The sequence below is a fragment of the Hypomesus nipponensis genome, chromosome 25 (assembly GCF_054491055.1).
Source record: "Hypomesus nipponensis isolate SF chromosome 25, ASM5449105v1, whole genome shotgun sequence".
NCBI classification, from domain to species: Eukaryota; Metazoa; Chordata; class Actinopteri; order Osmeriformes; family Osmeridae; genus Hypomesus; species Hypomesus nipponensis.
In genome coordinates, this window is record NC_140385.1 from 11,451,031 (window position 1) to 11,474,162 (window position 23,132).

Sequence of the window (23,132 nt, forward strand, 5' to 3'; positions counted from 1 at the left end):
AGTTCTGTATGTTAGCCTACTTACCCAATCTGGAAACCAATAACAACGTAAGGACGAGAAAACTAGAGAGAGAAAAAAAGGAGCTGTTTGGACACATGAGGGAAAGATGTCACCCGAAAGAGTTATGTCCTCCAAATGACCTAATTAATTTGTCTTTAAAAACCAAGGCAATTCTAGCCTAGCTCTGCCGACCTACGTACTTCCGCTCAATTTGGATTTTGCTTCTGTACTCGGTCTGGCCATTCTGTAGGTAAATCAGATTTTACAGGTTACTTTTTAACCAGCCATTTAGCGAACAGAGGGAGTCGCTGAGAATGATGACGTTGATGTTGTGCGCTAGTTTGTGTTGTAGTTCCGTAATGGTGGCGGAGAAAGATGCGAGCCAACCCATTCACTCCCTTGTGGCAACGCTGCCGAATATCCAATAGCTAAAGCTGGAGCAAGAACAAGTTTTGCTGGTGGCCATGATGTTGTGGCCCTCCTCCCCACGGGGTTCGGGAAAAGTTTCCAGCTACGGCAGCTAGCTCTGTTACAGTAGTGGTGAATGAATTGGCTAAGGCGAGCACTTGCGATTGCTTATGGCAGATCAGAGTGGCTAAGATTTTCTTTGGTTGACCAAGACTCGACTTAAACGTCTGAAAATTACCTAATCGAAATTTGAAAAGCTTTTTTTTTGTCATAAAAAATACCTACAAACATTTTCACGATCTGAATCAATGGCTGCTGGACATTGCAGATTCAGCCGCTAATAGCCTACTAACAATAAAACTCGTATCACCAGTCCTGTTGTAACCGACTACAACCGATCTACAATTTCTGTATAACATTTTGTTAATTCAGTAATGATGACACAAGCGGGAATCAGATCTCACACTGCCATATGGCAGCTCGACTAAAAGAATCTTAGTCGACCAAGAGCATATTGACCAGAAGATCGACTAGTCGACTGATTGGGGACAGCCCTACAGCCCTATCCCAGGCACTGTGGGAAGTTGCAATTCAGCAGGTGTTTAGCTCGGGATGCAAGGGGTTGCAGTGAAGCGGAAGAAGTTGTTTGGATGTTACAAATACCTAGAACATTTGAGGTGTTATAAAAGGCTCAGCTTTTGAACTCGGCAAGGCAGGCTATTCCACCGTAGGGGATCCCTGAGGGCTGACAAACTGCCGTTTTCAAATTTTCAACTAAGTTTATGAATGTGCTTCCAGCCTTCCACACAACTTCACCTGATTCACTGCACGTCCTTGGGTCCTAAGCATTACATTACATTTAGTCATTTAGCAGACGCTCTTATCCAGAGCGACTTTATTCCCCCCGAGGCAAATAGGGTGAAGTGCCTTGCCCAAAAATGTGAATGTCAACAGTTTTCCATAGAAACATGGATTACGTCTCTGCAATCACTATTTTCTGAGAGAAAGAGAGAGAGAGAGCAGACTTTGTCCATGTCCAGCATGGTTCCATCTCCACACAGTTTGTCCTTACAGGGGACGCGGGAGAGACAACATCCCAGTACTGTAGTCCCAGTGTCAGAGAGGGTAAGGTTTTGCAGATTAGATTCAAAATGGTAAATTCATACTTGAAGAGTGTTCATATGTCTCCAACATAGCGAATGACTTGACCAAGTGTCGCAGCCAAGTACTGAATGTGAGAATACCAGACCAGTAGCATGCATCCTGCAGAAAACCACAATCAGAGTTAACGAGCAACGCAGAGTGAGAGAGAAAGAGAGGTCGAGAATGAGAGGGTAACAGGGTGTGAGACGGCACTGTACGTACAGATGACCACAGAAAACAAAAGAAAAGTGTGGCGCATCTGACCCTATGAACAGGTAGCACTAGATGAGAACATCTTTATTCATTTACAATTTTAGGATCTGCTCATTCTCAGCAGGTAAACTCTATATTGATACACATGCACACACATCTTCACACTGATGCCAGCACATCTAATGCACCTCTGTCAGGGGACCTATGTGACACTTTCCATCTTGAGGTGGAGCTGAACTACATGAAACACAGGGACTTCCTGTCCCAAAAGAGATCATGTATAATGTGAGATACAGTATCTGGTCTCTATCATGCATCCACCAAGTCAACTTGGCTACAACTCTGAGCATGTTGTCCAACACCAATTCAACCCACACCATGCCTGACAATGTATAAGAAGAATCCTATCACATAATCATAATTTAGCTACCAATTTCTGTTGTCTGGAGCAAAAAATGCTGAATAAGAAGAGCATTAGTGAAACATTTCATTTAAAACCTAGGGACGGAATTATTTTAAATAAAATTAAATTAAGGTTTACTTACAAATATTGGATGTGAAGATCACTAATATATTAGAGATCTGCACATTATTTTACATCACTTAGGCCAATGATATATTGTGGCTCATTTCAAAACAATTTCCTTCATTAACAATTTTAAATATTGAGGATTTATTTTTATTTTTCATAACATGACATGTATCAGAAACCATTAAGAATGGTTTTGCTCCTGACTGAGAGACGAGTCACACATCTTCATGTCATGGTACATCGTCTGATTTGGCATGTCAAATGTGTTTCATATCTTACTACAGTATGTGCCACTAAGCTCTAGACCAAAAATAAACTGTAGTTAAACACGTCATGTCTGTCCTCTGTGGAAAATAAAAGGTGCTTCTGTAAAAGGTGTGGGCTTGAGTGTTTGTGGGCTTGCTGCACAAACAGTTTGAAGGAAGCTTCCTGTCTAAAGAGAGGGTTGGCCTTAGCTAGGGGTCTGACTGTGAAACTGTTGACTTTTTCTGTAAGCACACCGCAAAGTCACTGTGAGGTTGATACAGGATACAGCTATAAATATCATAAGAAGACAGCATCATGAACCTCCTAGACATAGCTCTTTATTATGTTAGGGTTAGGGATAATGGTACTGCTATAAAAGCAGATTGATTCCTGTTTGGAATTCCCCTAAACCATATTTGAACCAGTAGACACTGGTCTCCTGCACGTCTCACTGTGTTTTGGTATCACTAGAGGCTGGACCACTAAGTGGGGTGTAGGGCAGTGCGTCACAACCAGACAGAGCAGGCAAAAGTGTGTTCAAACAAAGAAACCAATTTATTTACCCCCAAAAAAATATTTCAGGATTATTTTAAAGCAAAACAGAGGCTTTATAAAGTTTCCCCTCATTTGAACATTACCAACGGTATACACAAGATCAAAGGTCCTCTGGCATTGAACTCTGTTTGTGCCAGGTACGCTCTCCTCTGCTTGGTGTGTGGGTCCACTCACCACTTTGTACACTCTCTCCCACACCTGAGCTCCCGCTTCAGAGGGCTGAGGCATTTGAACCTGTCTGCGTGGTGCATTCTGGGAGACGTAATTCCAGTCCAGATACAGACTCCTGGCTGGACTGGAATTCTTTTCTTTTTTTTATGTTGTCTTGGAAAAGGTTTAATACACTTAATTTGAATCTTAAATGATCACCTTTGATCACATCTTAAATAAATAGCTGAATGATTCAGCAGCAACCTTCATGTGAGATTAGGACAATCCTGATAACAACTGATAGCCTGCAACATCGATCAATATTAAACTGTCATTAAACACATTTTCCCACATATACATATACATCCCACTAAAACATTCAGCCAACTGATTCAGCCTGAATCAGTTGGCTGAATGTTTTAGATTGATGGAATTTTAACGGTTTTGATTTTCACATCAAAATCAGGATTGTCCTAATCTCACATGAAGGTTGCTGCTGGTATATGTGGGAAAATGTGTTTGATAACAGTTTGATATTGATCGATGTTGCAGGCAATCAGTCGATTATATCATGAAAGATGACACCGGATGATTTTTGTATCCAACATCAAGATTAGCTGCACAACATGATGCTTCTGTATTGTCTTAACCATGGGCTTTTAAACAGTTGTGTCTCGTTATTGGTTTCCTCCAGGAAGAACAGATTATTCAAGCACAGAAGAGCTGTACAACTGGCAACAGGATCTGTATTGTGATAGTCCAGGTAATGTTATACAAATTTTTAAACAACATAAATAACAATGTAAATATTAATTGGGAATGTGGGACAAATTGAAAGTGTATTTTGTTCAATTTTCCAAGGAACAATTTTCAAACAGGTGTAAGCTTGTTTGTTAAGTTTCAAGGCAGTTCTAATTGTAACTTATAGATTTGTAATGATCACAAGCAGGAAGAGGTTGCACAAATGCTTCATTAAACCCTTATGACCATGAGATGTAAAAGTTTTCACAATTGGTTTCCATACAGTGTCAAATTATATTGTACCAACCTATTTTATGTTTGTATAATGTTCAAAACAAAAAAAGCAAGAATAATACACTCTACAAAGCAATGTAATATCACATGAAAACAACAATAACATCTATTGATACTACTTCAACCTAATCCTATTCTATTGCAAAATAATGATTAGACAGACTAAAAAGGTTTAGGTCTTATGTATTTGTATCATGAATTTCTAATTAGCCGCTACTGCCTTCTATTCGATACTTCACTTCAGTGTAGATTGGATTGTCTCTCTGTCTCCTGGACTTGGTTTTCTTCTTGTCAGTAAACTTTAAAGTGGAGTAGTTCAGGTCATCATCACTGACCTGGGACAAAGTAACACAGAATAATGACAACGATTTGTTACAATATCCTGTAAATTGTTTATGCTGGTAAACAAGCAAGTTCCTGGCAACTACTCAGATTATACAAAATTGGTGAGTAGTTCAATTGAATACAGAAGTACACCCAAAAAGTTTTACAGTAACTAAATCACCTATGCAGTGAAAGTACTGTACCAATTTTAAAATCAGGAATGTTTTCCTCTAAACGAACCTGTTCATTTGCTCTGCTCACAGAGGCAGTCCTGTATTCTGTTCGGCATTCGGACGTGTCTGGCCCCTCTTAGAGTATGAGCAAATGAGAAAACACTTTCAGAATTATCAGAACTTTTAACATTTTAGAGTCTGCCATACTGTACAAAAAAACGTGAAAACTAAGTGCAAAATAGCTCCTTCTTAAATAATAGAGGAGTACACTGGTAATCTGTCATACTAAAGACATTCAGTACCTGTGCAGACATCACAAAGTGTCCTTTTCATTTTCCAACAGACGATAAGGTTGACAGTCACACTCATTATCGAAACGGTTGTCATCAGGCAAAATAGGATGAAGAGAAAAGGATGATTCTGACCATCTGGAACATCTGAAATTTAGAAAGCATCCAATGAATACTATTCTTTTCGTTCAAAATGAGGAAATACTGTAATTGTTTAGAATTGAAATTGTGTTCAATTAACTATTTCAGTGTGTATTCAGATATCCACTTGGTAGATATTTGATTAAATGTATTTGTGGTTTACTTTGAATGTCCAGCTTGGTCCCATTTCCAAACAGTATCTCCCCACATGAGGCCAAAGCACAGTAGTAAGTCCCAGCATCAGAGAGGCTGAGGTTCCTCTTGGGGAGGTTGTAGACACAGCTCTGTGTAGGAGACCCAGCCTCAGGGCTCTTCTCACACTGATCACTCCTGCCTCCATGGGTGTAAAGGATTCCTGGACGGGATTCTCCTGACCCTTGTCTGAACCAATAGACACTGTGTTCTCCTGCACAGGACTCAGTGTGTATTGTACAGTTCAGAGTAACAGAGTCTCCTGGCTGGATGGACTCAGACACTGGCTGCTGGACAACTGCTTTGGTATTGGAACCTGGACCTAAAAAGCAATGTAATTGTTTGCAATATTTTATCATGTCATCTTGCATGTTAGTGTTGTATCATACTTTTCACAAACTAAACTTTTCTGGTATTTACAACAAGTAATGATTGATGAGTCTTGTACATCACCCTAAATTATTAGTTAAATATTTAATGGAATACTGCAAAATGAGAATAATGATTAATTACACAATTTGAATTATGTGTGGATACTCTGTACACATACACATAATACACGAGTATAGATGCAGATGCACTTAAAGTGAATCTTTTGCAAACAATTACCTTTGAGAATTAAAAAAGTCCCATTTCCAAAATAAATTGTGTTTGATCTTCCAGCAGAACAGTAGTATGTTGCTGAGTCTCCAGGCTGCGTCTTGAAGATGGTCAAATTACAACTATCCAATTCTCCTTTCACACTCATACGGTTGGTCACTTTGAAGTCATAGTTAAAGTTTTTATGAGGAAATGTGTCATTTGTGGAGAAATAGGATACCATAAAAATGGGTTTTTGTCCCATAGTTTGCTTAAACCACTTAATGGGGATCAACCCTTTTGGGCAGAGGCAAGTGAAGGTCACACTGTCACCCAACGTGGTCACAATTATAGGATCTGACTGGATTAAGTCACCAGAAAATGCACAAACTGTCAAAAGAAAAAAGAAACAAACATTTCACCACATACAATTACTTTAACCACCATTACAAGTACAATAATGAAAACCAAATACAGTACAGGACATGCCAGCATACTCTTAAGATAATAAAATATGATAACTTACAATTACAAAATGTCTTACCCAAGTTTATGTGAAACAAAGAGATGATCCAGCAGTTGATCATTTTAATGACCTGTTCTTCTGGCTCGTACCTTGCAAGTGGTATTGGTGAGAACACACATATGCATACTGTATCAGGAGTTCCGTACAGCACAGTAGGAGGTACACAACTGAACCATCCTATTGAATGTTAGAAAATAATTGAAAACAAACACATTTAAATGTGTTACAGGCAGTGTTCCTTACATTAATCACAAGTCATAAGGGGTTGATGGGGCTACACAATTACATGATGATTGAAGTTAAACTTACTTTCATAGCTTTCCAACAATTTATATCTATGTATTTCATTCCGTTTTCCACCCTCGATCACCCACTTCTCTTCTATTGGATCTGTTTAGTTCACGTCTAAAGCCCCTTACCAAGTGGAATATATATACTTTGAAAAGTCACTTTTGTGTCTCGAGGCTTACACCAACACAATCATGATATTAGTCATTCTTTCAAAAAAGGAAGCAATGTTTTTGTTTGTTTGTTTTTTATTGGTCTTTCTCTGGCTGGTACATGTTTCTTTCATCATCCTTTTGTCAGCCCACATCCTTTCACTGCTTAGCTCGTCTTGCTGAGACTGCATAGAGCTGCATTCAAACTGGTAAGTGGCTCCTCTTTGGACTTCAGGCCCACTCGTCTTAAAACTTTAGTCACTGTGATGCAGATAACTGTACTTTAGTTCTGGTCATCAATAACATGCCCTCAGATGAACTCTTACCTGTCTCTCCACAGATGATGACTCTGCATGGGCCAGGCTGAGCACCTGCTGACTGGGGATTTACAAATAATATTTTTTCTGTGCAGAGAAAATTGAATGAAAAAAAATCACATGGGCTTGTTTATTTTGTGTATTTTATTAGGTTGCTTGATGTGGTTATTGGTGAAGACAGCTCTAGTAATTCTTGTGTGCTCTAGACTCAATTTAAGGGGATTGTACACCAATCACACATTCTACAAAAAAAGCGAACAAAAACAAAAACACAGTTGGCAGTTGTTTTAAAAGTAAGATAAGAGTACCATCTATGCTCTGACGCTAATGTGGCCTCAAAGTCCAAAAGCCTATACTGAAGTAGGTTTCTTTTGTCCTTTAAAGAAATTTCCAGACTCCATTCTCTCCCTGCTGACTGATTAAGATTTAAATTATGTCTTGATCTGCAGTCAAATGCTCTAACCACTGAACTGAACGTTGATCTTCTGTTCGACTGAGCCATTCCTGAGGTTTCAATCCAAGATGTGTTTGGTTGCAATTGCCATTGAAGTCCACCAGAGTGCAGCATTTTCAAATACATGATATTTGAGGGTGTCTAAAACGATGGATTGTTTTTATTATCGACAATGTACGAGTAGCCTAGCCTAGGTCCACCTTTACACAGTACACAGCACAATTCATGAGAAAACTTGTGTACATATGGCTATCTACTTATAAGAAAGTCAGGATCTATTTGCGCCTCTCACACCCATTTCAGTGCTCTGAAAAAACGGAGAACAGGGCTATTTAATATCGAGGGTGTAGAAGTGCTTTGACTTGCAGTAAGTGAAATATAGGCTTTCACAGAGACAGACAGGTACACATCAGCCATGATGACTGAGTCTGACCCGTGAGTGACAACGCATCTGGCTGAGGAGGCGAGTGGAGATGCTCGAACCTGCCTCTCGTTACCAACTTGCCCCGCCTCACTACGCAACCGCTGGTCAACCCGCATCTGTCACAACCGCTGCTGCTCGGTACCGCGGCATGCTTGCACCGGGACAAAGGTAGTTTTAAAGAGAAAAATACAATGTCCGAGGTGCGAAAATTCACCAAGAGGTTGAGTAAACCTGGGACGGCAGCGGAACTCAGACAAAGCGTCTCGGAGGCTGTGAGGACATCGGTGGTCGTGGTTAGTAGCTATGGAGAACCTTTTATTCTCATTACCCGGTAGTAGCTAACGGTTCCTTGCTAACGCATTAATCTTGACATTATGTCCATTGTCACATAACCTTACTAGCTATCGGTACATTTAAGTGTCAATTTGCACAAGACGGAAGCTGTACTTCTAATTTAATATATTTTTTATTGGATACTTTGTATACTTTACCGGTGATATTGTTTGTCGCTACTATAGCTAAGCAAAAACGTGTCAGACTCACAATTTACCAAACCTCACATGCAAGATGACACCGGCTACTATTTGACTTCTTTATTATCCAGAAAACGTAGCCTATAATGGATGCAAATTCAGTGATGTCAAAACCACACAACTTCATTGTGTATAGCTAGTGTTTCTGTAGTTGCGTCTTTTTTTGTGTGACATCGTTTAAAAAGGATTTGGCATGGTATTCCAATACTCTTGGCATCATCTTCTTTGGTGTCTTTTGTGCGCTTGAGAAATAAAAGATGTTCCTGTTGTGCGACCAGCTCAGATTCTGCAACGTCGTGTTCTCGATGTCCCATGCTGCTGTTTTCCACTATGGTTATTTAGGAATTACTGATATTGAGATTTGAAAAATCAATTGTGTCTATTCTATGCTAGTCTCAACAACTTGCAACACTGTCTTGAAATCCTGAGATTGGACGTGGTTTGAGATGAATTACAGATAATGCTGATGAAGCATTCAGAGTAGTGAGCTTGCCTAGACTATTTTTAATCATTTGCAGAGGGGTCCTTGCAGATTCTCACCAGTGTGTCTTTATGTTGTGTGTTTGTGTTGTAGTATTGAGGCCATTTATTTGTTTTGTTGGAGATAAATTCCTACAAACAAATGCGTGTGTGAAAGACATGATTCATTGTGCGACCTCAAACAAGAACATATCTGTTCAGAGACCTATCTCACACAAATTAAAATGTACTCGATTAGCAGTTAAAGCAATGCACAGTACTGAGGGGATACAAACCAAAAATCTCTTAATTCGCAGTCAAGCGCAATAACTGCTAAGCTATACTCTCCCTTAAAGTTCGCTATCATGAGTATAATACAAATCACACACCTCCACGATTAGCTCAATCAAAGTGGATAATGGATTTTTGAGTAGCTACAGCATCCTGCCCCCTTTCAGGTCTCATGATGATGATGGTGATGGTACTGACGCAGCAACATGTACACATCTTGTGATAGGAAAAAAAAACGTTCTACACAGACTTCAAACACACACTAGCAGACTCTAAACTGTGTCTGGTCAAGTGGCGGATGAGCCTCAGGGTAATGGTGGTCATGGTAACGGGGAACAAGCACTGTTTTGTAGAGGTCGCACTGCTGGTGTTCTCACATGGGAATTCCCTTGAGCCAGGCTACAACCATGCTTCCTGTGTGTGAGTGTGTGTGTGTAGATCTGTGTCCCAATAGGTCAATAGTTCTGCTTCCTCTCGTCCCTGGCCTCTCCTCTTGTTCTGTATTCCTCTCTATCTCCTGTTTTGCACTGGAAGGTGGTGTCACTGGTGGGTCATCAAATTCACATTATTCTGGAGGTTTGCTCTGTGATCGGTTCAATCTGAGAATAAAGTAACCGGACCTATGACGTAAAATAGACAGATGGCCAATCAGTCCTTGTCAAATCAAATCAAGTTCATGACGTCGTATATAAATATAGCGTACTTTGAGGAGTCTCGTTTAGTTGTGATGTAGGCCTGACCTGGATTCTAGTGTGTGTTTAACCAAGTCAATGTGAAGAGTTATGATATTCTCATGTCTGTGTTTATAGTAAATACACAGATTGGAGCACTTACTGGGGTCAGAGATAAGCCAGTGGAACTGTTGAATACATGTGTGTGTGTGTGTGTGTGTGTGTGTGTGTGTGTGTGTGTGTGTGTGTGTGTGTGTGTGTGTGCACACGTGTGTTTGTAGCCTGCTCGGTTTCTTACAGCCCATCTGGTTGAGTTCTCTTTGGTCTCCACTGAACCGTATTCAGAAACAGACATCTGGAAATGTACTTTTCTCACTAACGTTAAGGCCTCGTGCCCTCCAGCATGTTGAAGTCACAGTATGTTCGCCAACTGATGTTTGAGGGTTCAGGCCAGACAGATAGTTGAGTCGAGTAAGGAAAACGAGTGCCATAAACAAGTCGAGAAAGTGAGTTTGGGTGTGTAGTTAGAGGAAGGCGCCTACGCCCCTTAGTCAGGCCCTGTCTTGTGTCATCTCCCTGCCCTTTGTCAATCTCTCTCTCTCTCTCTCTCTCTCTCTCTCTCTCTCTCTCTCTCTCTCTCTCTCTCTCTCTCTCACACGATCTCTCACTCACTCACTCACTCACTCTCTCTCTCTCTGTCTTTGTCTCTGTCTGTCTCTCTCTATCGTCTCTGTCTCTCTATGTCTTTCTGTCTCTTGTCTATTTCTCCCCCCTTCTCTCTCTCTCTCTCTTTCTCTCTCTCTCTCTCATCTCTCTCCCTATCATCTCTGTCTCTCTCTGTATGTCTTTCTGTCTCTTGTCTATTCCCCCCCCCCTCTCTCTCTCTCTGTGTCTCTCCCTGTCTCTCTCTGTCTCTCTCTGTGTCTCTCTCTGTGTCTCTCTCTCTCTGTAACATGATCGGTGTTGTAATGGAACGACGATGCTGCCTGCTGAAGGTCTCTGTGGTTCCACTGCTTCCCCAGCCCGTGTCACATGACAGGAAGCTGTTGTGCTGCTCAGGGCGCCCTACTGCTCAGCGTGACCTGATGCGTTCAGCAGGCCTAGGTTACTGTAGGACCACTCGGTGTCGTCGACTGGTGTCGAATTTGTCAGAGTTACTCCTAGGAATTCAAGAGTATTTAAAACTTTAATACAAGGAATTGTGATGTTATTGTTTCATGGGGTTTAATGGGCTTTTTATGCCCATGGTTTGGACTGATTCGTCATTAGTAAGAAGAGAGCGTGTGAGAGGAGAGAGGAGAGAGAGAGAGAGAGAGAGAGAGAGAGAGAGAGAGAGAGAGAGAGAGAGAGAGAGAGAGAGAGAGAGAGAGAGAGAGAGAGAGAGAGAGAGAGAGAGAGAGAGAGAGAGAGAGAGAGAGAGAGAGAGAGAGAGATGGACAGTGCTGAGGAGGGTCTTCGCTGCGCAAGCTTTAGCCTCGGGTTACCACAAAACTGTCACAATTACAAAAAAGGCAGAAGGGGGCGTTTCTTAAACAGAGAGAGGATGGAGGTTTAAGGGGAGAAGAAGATGATTGTGTAGTGTGCAGTTCTGTGCACCAGCTGGAAGGGAAGTCAATGACAGACACCTAAACTTTACCCCTGGATAACTGCAACACAGCCTATGGCTTCAGCTGTGTGAGGCTAGCTGCCCATGGAACATGAACTCCCCCCACCCCCAACACACACACACACACATACAGCTGTGCACTGAGCTATGTGTGTATACGGGAGGCCTGGAAAGGAGCGGATGGTGCCTTAGCCACATGCGTCTATGAAGGAGGTTCTAACTATGTTAGTTCTATCACTCACTGAGGTGATCCGACCTTACACCTGTTAGCAGTCTGTATTAGTGAGGGCACACAGGCTGCAGCTGCCTGTAGGCCTAAGCCATGGATTAACAACCTGAATTTCACTGAAAAACATTCTGAACGTGTAGTCTACGCCAAAATATTCTTGCTTATCTTTTTGTAGGACTTGCAGAAACTGGCTCATTCTTTAAATTCATTATTTATTGTTTATAGCTTGTTGCTTGGCTTTGCACCATATGACCTAGTTGTGGTCGAACCGGTGCGATTTTAAGTTCAAAATATGGGATATGAAATCATTTGGCTTCTCTATGAAACTTGAAACAGGATGTCACATTGCAGAGTTCTTGCAGAGGGCGGCCATCTTTGTTCAGTTGTTCCTTGTTGTCTTTACTTTTGTCATTCTTCCTCTTGAGTAATTTGTCAATGGCTGACCATGTTACTAACCCTTCTGGTCTAGTTAATGTTCCAGTTCTTCTGACCCCTGTAAATTTACTGAGGGAAATGAGTATGAGTAGCGAAGCGCTAAAGTCAAGTTTTCCAAACTTCTTCAAAGTTTCTGTACTTGCTATTGGGTGATATCATGGTCTTGTACAGTGTTTCCTTAAGGATTTTTTTTAGCAGTGGGGGCAGGTCTGTCTGAACAATAACACCCTCCCACCCCCCACCCACCTGACATGTGCAATTTATCTAGCAGGTGAAGAATACAAACAACTAAAATCACCCGTTAAATTAATTTAAGTTTGAAAGAACTATAGACTAATACAATAACAGGCTTAAATGAACTGACAACATAAGTTATACGACATACAGTTCTCAAGGATGCACACACGCAATCTCAACTGCCTGTGTGAAGCGCGTGTCCGTGCTATTCTCTGACATTCACTTTAACAATCACTGCTGATAGACGGCTTTTTGTACAGCCTGATTTCTGATACTGTGGCAGCCATGGCAAAATCAACATAGAGAAAACACTGTTGTAACTCACCAAGGCCATCCCCTGTTCCACCTTGAGCTTTACCACAAAGTTCCCTGACCTGTTTCCAGGGTTCTCACACCCTCTCCTTCCCTATTTCTCGACTGCTTTCCTCTCTTTATTCATGCTGTCGCCCGCTCATACTCCTCTCTCTGTCTCTCTCGAATACTTCCTTTCCCTCCGTCTCTCTGCCTCTGTCTGCGTTGTAGCTTCTCCTCTGAAACCTTGTGGTTTCCTCTCCTGCTTTTTACCCTCATGTGGCTTACCATGTTCAGGTGTCACGACCCACCCCATCCCCATCTAACCTGAAGCCTTCGCTGTAGCAGACCATAAACAGATCAGGTGAGCGGGGGCCCAGGCCGAGTCATGTTTTCCAGCCTCTGGGTCTGACTGCGTTCTGTTACAGGAGCAGCCCAAAATCATCGAGCCGTTGGACTACGAGAACGTGGTGTTCCAGAGGAAGGCTCAGATCCACAGCGACCCCCACAGAGACCTGCTGCTCTGCCCCGCCGACGATGTCTCGGTGAGAGTTTCAACACGACAGTACCCAGGGTACACAGCACTGGGCCGCCAGGCTTCGGTAGTAGCATGAGGGATAAGTAAAGAATAGGTATACATTTATTGGAGAGCTGTTGCAAAATCTCAGGATTTGCATGAAAAGCTAACGTTTGTAGTCAGTTAATTTTTTTACAGATTTTTTTATGACCACTAGGTTTTAGAAGATGTAGCTAGGTTCGTTTATCAACTCTGCAGTTAAAAAGTTTTATTGGTGGATTTGATTCGACCATCAGATCGAATCTTGTCTCATGTCAGCTCACTCCCAGACAGTTTATTGTGTCTCATTCCCAAACACATGTGATTCTGTTCTGAGGCATAAAGCTCCATGTGGCATTCCCATCCTGACAGACTACGTGTGTGTGTGTGTGTGTGTCGTGTTTGTGTCTGTAGGAGTCCCAGATCTCTCGCCAGAGGCGGACCCTGGTTCCCTCCGTGCCCCAGAATGCAGAGCGAGAAGCCCAGAGTCTGTTTGCCAAAGAGGTACTCACTCATGCCATGGTTGTGCTGCTCTAATACGATGTCAGTCTGAAAGCAGTTCAACGAGATTGTAAATAGACTTTTAAGGAATCACAGTGTGATTAAATTTTTTTTAAAAAAAATTGGCACGGTGTGAAGGCTCAAATCTTTTGCCTCCATTTTATGACAACCATATGGCGTTAAAACAACAGCCATTAGAATACATGAAATCTCATGAAGACTTGAGACATTACTGAAAACTGTATGTATTTGAGTGCATGTACGATATAATGTAAGAATCTCATTGCTCTTCTTGATATAGTTATGTCAGTGTTAGGTCAGTTACTATGACAATGCTCACTTGAACATGATCAAATTTTTATACTGTAAATTTAAAGCCAGACTATACTGGCTTTGAAGTGTGCCAAGCACACTTCATACAGCAACTGGCTCACGATCAAGCACAAATATGGAGATTCTAGTCTTCCTCTACAAACCTTCTCCATAACGCAATGCAAAAGGAATGTGCAGTTAGGTCACTTTAGCTACAGAGTGATAGTCACATCATGCATATCATGAAACACCTTGTTTGTGCATCGATAGGCCTAGGGCTGTGGTAGTCAATTGAGTTTTTATAACAATTCATCAAATAAAAAAAGGTTTTGTGTTTTGAGTGTTCCTAATTGGAGTTGTGTGTGGAACTGTTTGGCAGTGCATCAAGATGTACAACACGGACTGGCACGTCATCAATTACAAATACGAGGCCTACTCCGGAGACTTCCGGATGCTTCCAAAGTAAGGCTGCAAGAACACACCCAAAATGAAACAGCATATTTACTAAACTACAGTATTTGGATTAGTCACGTAAAAAAAATGAAGCAGGACTGCAAATAGACGGATTATGATTGATATTTTTTTTCATGACAGAAATCATCATTTATTGACCCCCACATATGTACAACTCATTTTAATGAGTTTTTATTTTAATTGAAGACATTGAAGCGACCAAACGGGAATAACCAGTGATGCGCTACAACCCTGTAGGCAGGGGTTGGATTTATAGCAGCTTGATCAGGTCCGCAGACACGCGCTGACCTCCCTGACCCGTGTTTTCACAGTAAAGGCCTGAAGACCGACAAGCTGCCGCCTCACGTGTTTGAGATCGATGAGGACTTTAAAGATGAGGTGAGTTGGGGCCTACGGGGCTTAGCGGGCCCCGAAGGCATTACACCACAGACATTGTATTGATTATTTCGATGGCGTACGAGTGGCCGGCAACGGAGTCGCCTTCTATTTCATGGGGAGCATGCACTTGACTTCCAGTACATGGCCATTGACTAGGTCATTGGAGGTGTTTGCGTCTATCGACGTTCTCGAACACCTCATCCAGTGGGCCGATGTTGTAATGGCTTGTTCGATGAGCAACACACAGCTGCCCTGTAACTAAGGTTGCTTGTTACAGTAAAAAACAAACAAACGGGCGGCAAAAATGTCATGGACGCCAAGCACGAGGGAGAGACGTGATTGGCGGTACTGGCTTGCTGCGAACGCCAGTTTGTAATCTCTTACGACACTCTCTTTCGCACCGTGTACAGCATCCTGCACGAAACGCGGTGCTGAGTCACTCGACTGAAGCCCTGTGAGAGAACATTCTGGCTAGGGCCTGCTGGCTCTCTGGAGTCTCATCCCTGTGAGAGCCTGTGAAACCAGAGCCTAACTATAAATAGCCCTGGCCTCCCCCCAACCCCCCCTCCCCCTCCTCCTCCCCTGGCCGGATGTGGATAAACTTGGATAGGGGGGGGAAAAAAAAAGGTCTGTAATTGAAAGAAAATAAATGCCGCCGTGGTATGTTACTGCAGGGAAGGGTGGAGACTGAGAGGGAGCAAGAGGCGATCTGTCCCTAACTCACTTGTGCTCAGATGGTCTTGTATAGCGTTACACGACTGTCGGTGTCCTTTCTGCTCCAGACAGGGTCAGTTGGAAAGCTCTTCTGTAATGGTAAAACATTGATGAATTGACAAATCCATCCCTTCATCCACGGTCTTATGGAAGGCTTTTTATTCCCTTTTTGACGTCCTCCTCTTCTCGACCGAGGAGAAGAGGAGAGCACAAAGGCATAACGCTGAGAATGAATCAATGAGAATGCAATCAGGGAGATTGGTGTCGGGGGGGGGGGGGGGGGGTCAGGGGCAGGCTGGGTCTGGCCGTCGCCGTGCGCCTCTGAGAGCCACTCAGTAGCCAGCGTGACGAGGCAGGAGATCGAGCAGCCAATTAGATTACAGGACAGAAGCTAGGGAGGACCACGTACACACGAGGGCGAGCGCAGAGGACGTAGCGCTTCAATGTAATTACAGCCCCTACGCACACGCACACACACACGCACACTCTGCCTAGACAAAACCACGCAAGTATATTTCGCGACACATTATAATCTGCACCCACCCCTGTTCACCTTGCCAAATAAAAGCATTGTATAGCCCGATAACATGCAGCTGTGTGTGTGCGGTAAATAGATTACGTGCTAACTCAATATTCAGATTCCATGTGGCGCTGGGATACATATCTTCTGTGTGTGTGTGTCCCCCTCAGGATGCACGTCCGTGTGTTCGATTGTGATGAGCGGTCCCATGATGGTTCTCACATTGCAGCGCAGATTAAATGGACGGACTGCTAGGATTGGGGTTAAATGATTTCCAACCCCATTATGGAAAGCGAGCATATTCTCTCCACATCGCGCGTCGGCTGTAGTCACACACACAAATACACACAGTACATTCTGCAACGTGATGAACCTATACAGACCCTTTTTCTGTGTGTCATTACTGGGTGTTTGGGGAAACCTTGTGTTTGTGCTTTGTTCGTGTCCACGAATCTGCGCTGTGTGTGTCATAATACATACTGAAAGTCAAGTGCACAAACAAGTTCTAATAGTCTTGTGTGTTTCTGTGTGTGTGTGTGGTGTGTTTCTGTGTGTGTTTCTGTGTGTGTGTGTGTTTCTGTGTGTGTGTTTCTGTGTGTGTTTCTGTGTGTGTGTGTGTTTCTGTGCGTGTGGTGTGTTTCTGTGTGTGGTGTGTTTCTGTGTGTGTGTGGTGTATTTCTGTGTGTGTGTGTGTGTGTGTGTGTGTTTCTCTGTGTGTGTGTGTTTCTCTGTGTGTGTGTGTGTGTGTGTAACAGGACACAGCGTCTCTGTGCTCCCAGAGGGGAGGCGTCATGAAGCAGGGCTGGCTGCAGAAAGCCAACATCAACAGCAGCCTGTCTGTCTCCATGAGGGTGAGTCAGCATCTCCCTGGGTAACACCACACGTCCACAGCCAGAATGACAACCCATTCACTCTGTCCACTCCAACAACAACACGAGACCTGCCGTACCCTCGTGAGCCAGCTGATTTGCCTTTGGGCGATCACGCAACAATCCATCTTGCCCAGCTCCAGGTTATCCGTTGGTGAATCCAGGTTCTATGAGGAACTGCTGGCACCTACGGGCATGGTTGAAGTTAGCCTGTGATAGACAGATGGTTCACCTGGACACCTGCCAAGTAGTTTTGGAAAGTGCCCGCCCTTTTCCAACCACTTTCCAAGGATGACTTCCCAGATGGTTCTGTGTAAACCATCCAGTGACCTTGGGTTAACAGTACCATGCGCTATGCTCTGTTTATTTAGCATCAATCCCTCAATTCTCAATACACAGTGCCAAGTCCAATACCTGTCAACGCATTATACAAAGCACAAGTTATACCAAGACCTCCCAAGCACAACAATGTGCCTTTGAAAATGAAACATATCTCCAGCTGTGAAACGTTTTTCGAGTGTCTTGTATCTGTGAGTATTCGTTAAGCAGAATACTCGTTCGTCTTTATCCAAAGTGACATACAAAAGTACATATAATTACTACATGCACTTTTGTAGTACTATTAGTAAGTGCAGCAGATAATCAGGAACAATACGTTTTAACAGTATTTCAGTTACCAAAATCACAAAACAAGAAACTTCAGAAACTGGTCTTGTAGACAAAAGTTTCTTCCAGTACACACAGTAGTATAGTGTTCTTCTCATCATCTGGTTGTTCTCAGGTTTTCAAGAGGAGATACTTCTACCTGTCCCAGCTGCCCGACGGCTCCTACATCCTCAACTCCTACAAGGACGAGAAGAACTGCAAGGAGACCAAAGGCTCCATCTACCTGGACTCCTGTATCGATGTCATCCAGGTAAGACCTCCCCCGGACCTGCTGCTGAGGTTTGGCCCGTCAGGCTTCACGGTGATGGGATTGGTCGCCTCTTTCGGTCTTCTAACTCAGTCAATTAAGGAGGCAAGACGAGAGCTGCAGCTCGATGGGATGTTAGGGAGTAGAGAAGTACATTATTGATCGCCGGGGGGAAAATTGCACCGTCACAACCGCATTGACAGGCACAGTACAAAACAAAGCAACCAACAGGATCCAATATAAATGACTAAGTGCCTTTTGTGCAAGTAGCTCCAGTTATCCTTGGCATACCTTGTTCAATTAGTGCAGAACACAGTCAGGATGTGCAACACAGTGGTGGCTGTAAAGTAAGATGGCTGTGAAGTACGTCGTTAAAGTCCTACAGTAGCCTCCGAGCTCGGAGTCTGGTCTGAATTGTCCAGACAGTCAGAGGATGCATTGTATAGTCTGATTGGCAGCCGGTTGGAAGGAGCCGGAAATGAGATTTTTGAGAATTGCAGAAGAACCCCACATTGCCTGTTGCATCAACAGCACTTAGAGGGTGTTACTTCTGCTCGCAGCCATTTCATTTTGAACCTCCCCCCCCCCCCCCCCCCCCCCCCCTGCAAATTAACGACTTGGTCAGTGAGAATCAACATACGAAATGTTTTATGAAGTGGGGTTTTTGCCTACTGCTGCTGTTGCGGGTGCTAATCGTTGCAAATGGAATTAACCACTAATCTCAAGGTCTCGACATGAGGCAACAATGGCTGCACGCAGAATCGTGTTTGCACACAAAGACCAACGGATTGCTCGTCGAGCTTTCCGATGACTTCCTGTGGACGCCTGCGTCTTGAACTAACACGTCCAGAGAGAGCTTCCCTCCGCAGACAGTCTAGTCATCATAATGACTGCATTCCTAGTTTTATTAAACCCCCTCCTCCCCCACCCCCGCCCCCCCCCCCCCCCCGCCCCAGGGATCCCACAGTGCCCACTGAGCTGCTGATCCTGGCAGCCTCTGCCCCTCCTTGTGCAAGTCCCCCCCCCCCCCCCCGTGTTTCCAGCCCTGCCACCTCCACTGTAGCGCCCCTCCCCCGCTCTGGGGTCTTGGCAGAGCCGGGCCGTCTTTGCTCCATTCCTATGACCTGGCAGACACAGAACCGCTTGCTTAACAAGGAAATAGGCCTGTTGAGGCCTGGCACGACACGGCACCTGAGTCAGCCCTTAGTCGACGCTCGGGAGCTGTCAGAGGGTTGGAATCGTTCTTTAGAATGCTTACTTAGACACAGGAAGGATGGACTTCTGTCCAGGAAGCGGGAGTGTAATGAGAGAGCTCATTAAAGTCGGTTTGATATGCAAAGTGGGCTTGCTGGTAGCCCAGCACAAAGTCTCTCTGTGATCCTTCTGTCCTCTTATTTGCGCTCTTCTCAAGTGATAACTTTGTTCTCTGTTGCCACGTTACTGGTGTCACAATCAACAAACGTAGAGAAGTGGAGAGGAATAGAAACTTCTACCTACCAAAACCGGGGGTCAAATATTGCAGGTCCAAGTTTTCGCAACAGTTCCAGCATTGTCTGTGTTTCCTATTCAAGGACAAACCATGCTATGGACCTATTTATCTGTCATAAAATAGAAAGAGACAGTTTCATCCACATGTGATTATTCTGTGTATATCAATACAAATTGAACAAAATGCTTAGTTTTAACTATGACTTTTAGCGTTTAGCTCGTTTAGATAGTGATCTGTCTCAGGTTTAAATGTGGTGACTCTCGGTCTGTTTGCGCACTAAGTCAACCTTCACTTTCCCAAATAAGTCGCCCTTGCGACGCTGAACATTGTTGGGAGGCCTGTCTGTGCTGTAGGCAGGTAGGGGCGTCACAGCTCTGTCAGAACAGCCTCTCTCTCCCCCCTTTCCCAGAGCCCCAAGATGCGTCGGAACGGCTTTGAGCTGAAGATGCAGGAGCGCTACAGCCACTTCCTGGCTGCGGACAGCGAGGCGGAGATGGAGGAGTGGGTCGTGACCCTGAAGCAGGCCCTGCTCAGCAGCTCTGAGGCCGGCTCCGACCGCAGGAACGGGGGGGACTCTCTGGACTTTGTCCTGGGTGAGCCGGGGATATACACAGACACACACACACACATACACTACTGTCATACATGCACACAGGCACGGGGATCAGGTGGCTGAGCGGTTAGGGAGTCGGACTATTAATCAGAAGGTTGTTGGTTCGACTCCCAGCCGTGCAAAATTACGATGTGTCTTTGGGCAAGGCACTGCACCCTACTTGCCTCGGAGGGAATGTCCCTGTAGTTACTGTAAGTCGCTGTGGATAAGCGCACGCACACTACCGTCAAACACATAAACACACGCACCCACCTACACACTACTGTCATATACACACACAGGCACACTACGCGCCTGATTCTGTTTTGAACCTGTTAGACAACAGAGGAAATGAGAACCAGGTTTAGGATAGGCCCTTTGCATGACTGTGGAACCCCCGGGATTTGACGTGAGGCCCTTGTTATGACGTTTTAATGATTGGCCTCAGTGACTTACCGCAGCGTTTAACCCCTGTCTGAGGTCTTTCTGTATCTTTGCCCCCTATCTATTGAAAGGTTGGTAAAAGAGTTTTAACTGCGCATGCACAGATGGATGCTGTTAGATTCCAGTCACAAGGTACTTTATGATTTTTAGTTCCCTTTATCGTTTGTCATCGCAAAGAGGAAGTTAATATGTACTGAGAACATTGTTCTTTCAATGGTGGACTGGTGCCAGCAGCATTCCTTATGTTGTGAGTGTATGTGCGCATGTGTACAGAACGATGGTGTGTGTGTGTGTGTGTACTCCCACTGAAGTACCTCACAGCAGGAGGACATTCGTTAACCCTCCTCAACAGAGCAGTCTGGAAACACATGAAGAGAAAGCTAAGAGATTTGACCCTGCACAGAAAGAATCTCTCAACCCCAAACTCCCCCTCGCATGCTGCAGTCTCCTATCTAGAACCCAGAGGATATACAGACGCATGACACACACTTTGTCAGTGTGAGCTTCTAAGAAACCTTTCAAGATGACACACGTACACATTCGAAGATATTTTCACTGCCTCAACAGTGAAAATATCTGCGAATGTGAACGCGTGTCATCTTGAATGTTGTTGCAACCACGTTTCTCTGCTCGACGATCTCGTTGACACAACACCAAGCCTCTGCTGTAGTTTTGGTTGTTTTGTTCTTTGACTGACTGTTGTTTTGTCCAATCACAGATGAGGACAGCACGAGCCAGGGGAGGGGAGAGAGTCTGCTGGAGAGTGTGGGAAGAAGTCTTCATCCTGAACTGTTGAAGGTTAGAACATGGACACTAGGGGTGAGGGGGGAAATCTTTTCACATTTGAATCGCGATTCAGTCTGCTAGCGATTCAGATCGATTCACAAATTGATGTGAATCTATTTTTTTTGTGCGATTTTGTATTTTCATATATATATGATTGATTTATTTTTATTACCAAAAGATTCCCACCCCTAATGGACACCTACTAGTTCAGACTTGGATAAAAACTGGATTTCTATAAAGTCATCTTTACTGTATGTTGTTCAGTAGCTCAGCAGTGTGTGTCTAGTAAATACACTGCGGAATAACATGTGTGTTTATGCTAGAGGGCTATGAGAAATGCTTTAGGATTCATGATGGGATCTTAACCCTTGATCAATGCGTACATCCACGGACTGACACAAGGTTGTGTTTTTAACTGTTTATCCAGTTTTTTCCCTGTATCGACAGACAAGGGCCCTTAACCGCTACCTATCCAGTGACATCTATAAGAGGATAATTAGCTGTAAATACAGTTGAAAGTTAGAAAACGCAGATGGCATATACAGTACATTGAGTGTATGTCGCCCTAGCATGCACTCCACGCTGTCCATGATCCTGAACTGTCAAATCAACTAAGAAGTTGTTTTTACCATGGTCAGATGTTGTGGAGCCCCAGTGAGCTGCTGTTGAACTCTGCTGTCTGGGTCCACATCCAGTTCCTGACCCTGTCTGGACAGACAGCAGTGTGTACGCTCAGAGACCAGACCGCCTCAATGTGTCTCGAAGCCCAGAGCTTCACACAGAGAACAAAGAACTCTGTCTCTGTGTCGAGAGGCTGTTGGAGTGTGTGTGTGTGTGCGTGGACACACGCTCTGGGATTTCTTTTCCTTTCTATTTTCATATAAAAGAGAGTTTAGCTTTCTTGTCTGGAGGCTGGATGGTCCAAGAGAGGAGGAGGGGAGCTATCTGGACTGTCTGACCTGAGGGGTATTCCATGTCTCTCCCCCTCTCTCTCTCTCTCTCTCTCTCTCTCTCTCTCTCTCTCCACTCTCTCGCGCTCTCTCTCTCTCTCTCTCTCTCTCTCTCTCTCTCTCTCTCTCTCTCTCTCTCTCTCTCCACTCTCTCGCTCTCTCTCCCTCCCTCTCTCTCACTCTCACTCTCTCTAATTCGCTCTCTCTCTAACTCTCTTCCTCTCTCTTTTTCTGCAGTACGCCAGGGAAACAGACCAGCTCAATAAAATCAACAGGAACGAGGGAAGACAAAAGCTGTTCTCCCTGGACCCTGAGACGCAGGTTAGCCCTCCCTCTCTGAAGTCTCTACCAGGGGGCATTGCAAAGCTCAGGGCTTTCATCAGTATGGATTCTTTTGGGGGGATGAAACAGTGCTGCCCTGGGACTGAGTGTCTGAAAGCAACTGGCTGGTTGTGGTTTTGTACATGGAACACGTCCCTATGCATATGCATGCGAGAAGCTAACCACAGTTTCCTTCTCCCTTCTTTTTGTAACATGCCGTTTGTTTACAGTACTTGTTTTATCTTACAGTACTTTATTTTTTTTATCTTGATCTTTTTATCTTTCTTTATATTTCTACATACTAGGTTTATTGTTATGGACCAACCTATCAAAGTAAATTCCTCGTACGTGTAAACTGAAACCGGCAATAACCCAGATAGTGACTCTGATGATCTGGTTCTTCCCCTGCCCACCCTCCC

General features: G+C 43.9%; 2 protein-coding genes across 3 annotated transcripts in view; one reads left to right on the forward strand and one right to left on the reverse strand.

Annotated features, from left to right (window-relative positions):
* Positions 1-4,488: 4,488 nt before the first annotated feature.
* On the reverse strand, positions 4,489-6,568 carry LOC146222310 (uncharacterized). Its single transcript, XM_084692143.1, has 6 exons — positions 6,526-6,568; positions 6,012-6,371; positions 5,374-5,724; positions 5,082-5,207; positions 4,847-4,914; positions 4,489-4,617 (listed from the first exon to the last, which is right to left on the reverse strand). The coding sequence occupies exons 1-6, from the start codon at positions 6,566-6,568 to the stop codon at positions 4,489-4,491; spliced, it is 1,077 nt and encodes a 358-aa protein (XP_084548269.1).
* Positions 6,569-7,927: 1,359 nt separating this feature from the next.
* Positions 7,928-23,132, forward strand: part of dock11 (dedicator of cytokinesis 11) — a 52,774-nt gene continuing 37,569 nt past the window's right edge. For both annotated transcript variants that reach the window (XM_084692160.1, XM_084692161.1), the window contains exons 1-10: positions 7,928-8,435; positions 13,323-13,439; positions 13,865-13,954; positions 14,643-14,725; positions 15,049-15,115; positions 17,105-17,200; positions 18,000-18,134; positions 20,030-20,213; positions 21,375-21,454; positions 22,630-22,713. In XM_084692160.1, the coding sequence (XP_084548286.1) occupies positions 8,334-8,435; positions 13,323-13,439; positions 13,865-13,954; positions 14,643-14,725; positions 15,049-15,115; positions 17,105-17,200; positions 18,000-18,134; positions 20,030-20,213; positions 21,375-21,454; positions 22,630-22,713 (1,038 nt within the window). In that variant the 5' untranslated portion in view covers positions 7,928-8,333. The remainder of the gene's footprint in view (positions 8,436-13,322; positions 13,440-13,864; positions 13,955-14,642; positions 14,726-15,048; positions 15,116-17,104; positions 17,201-17,999; positions 18,135-20,029; positions 20,214-21,374; positions 21,455-22,629; positions 22,714-23,132) is intronic.

What these genes read in the sequence shown, in the direction of transcription:
- LOC146222310 (XM_084692143.1), bottom strand. Translation starts at nt 6,568, where the DNA reads ATGATCAACTGCTGGATCATCTCTTTGTTTCACATAAACTTGG. An exon ending in GACCAAGCTGGACATTCAAA is followed by an intron (nt 5,208 to 5,373) that starts GTAAACCACAAA and finishes CAGATGTTCCAG; the next exon opens with ATGGTCAGAATCATCCTTTT. An exon ending in ACTTTGTGATGTCTGCACAG is followed by an intron (nt 4,915 to 5,081) that starts GTACTGAATGTC and finishes TCATACTCTAAG; the next exon opens with AGGGGCCAGACACGTCCGAA.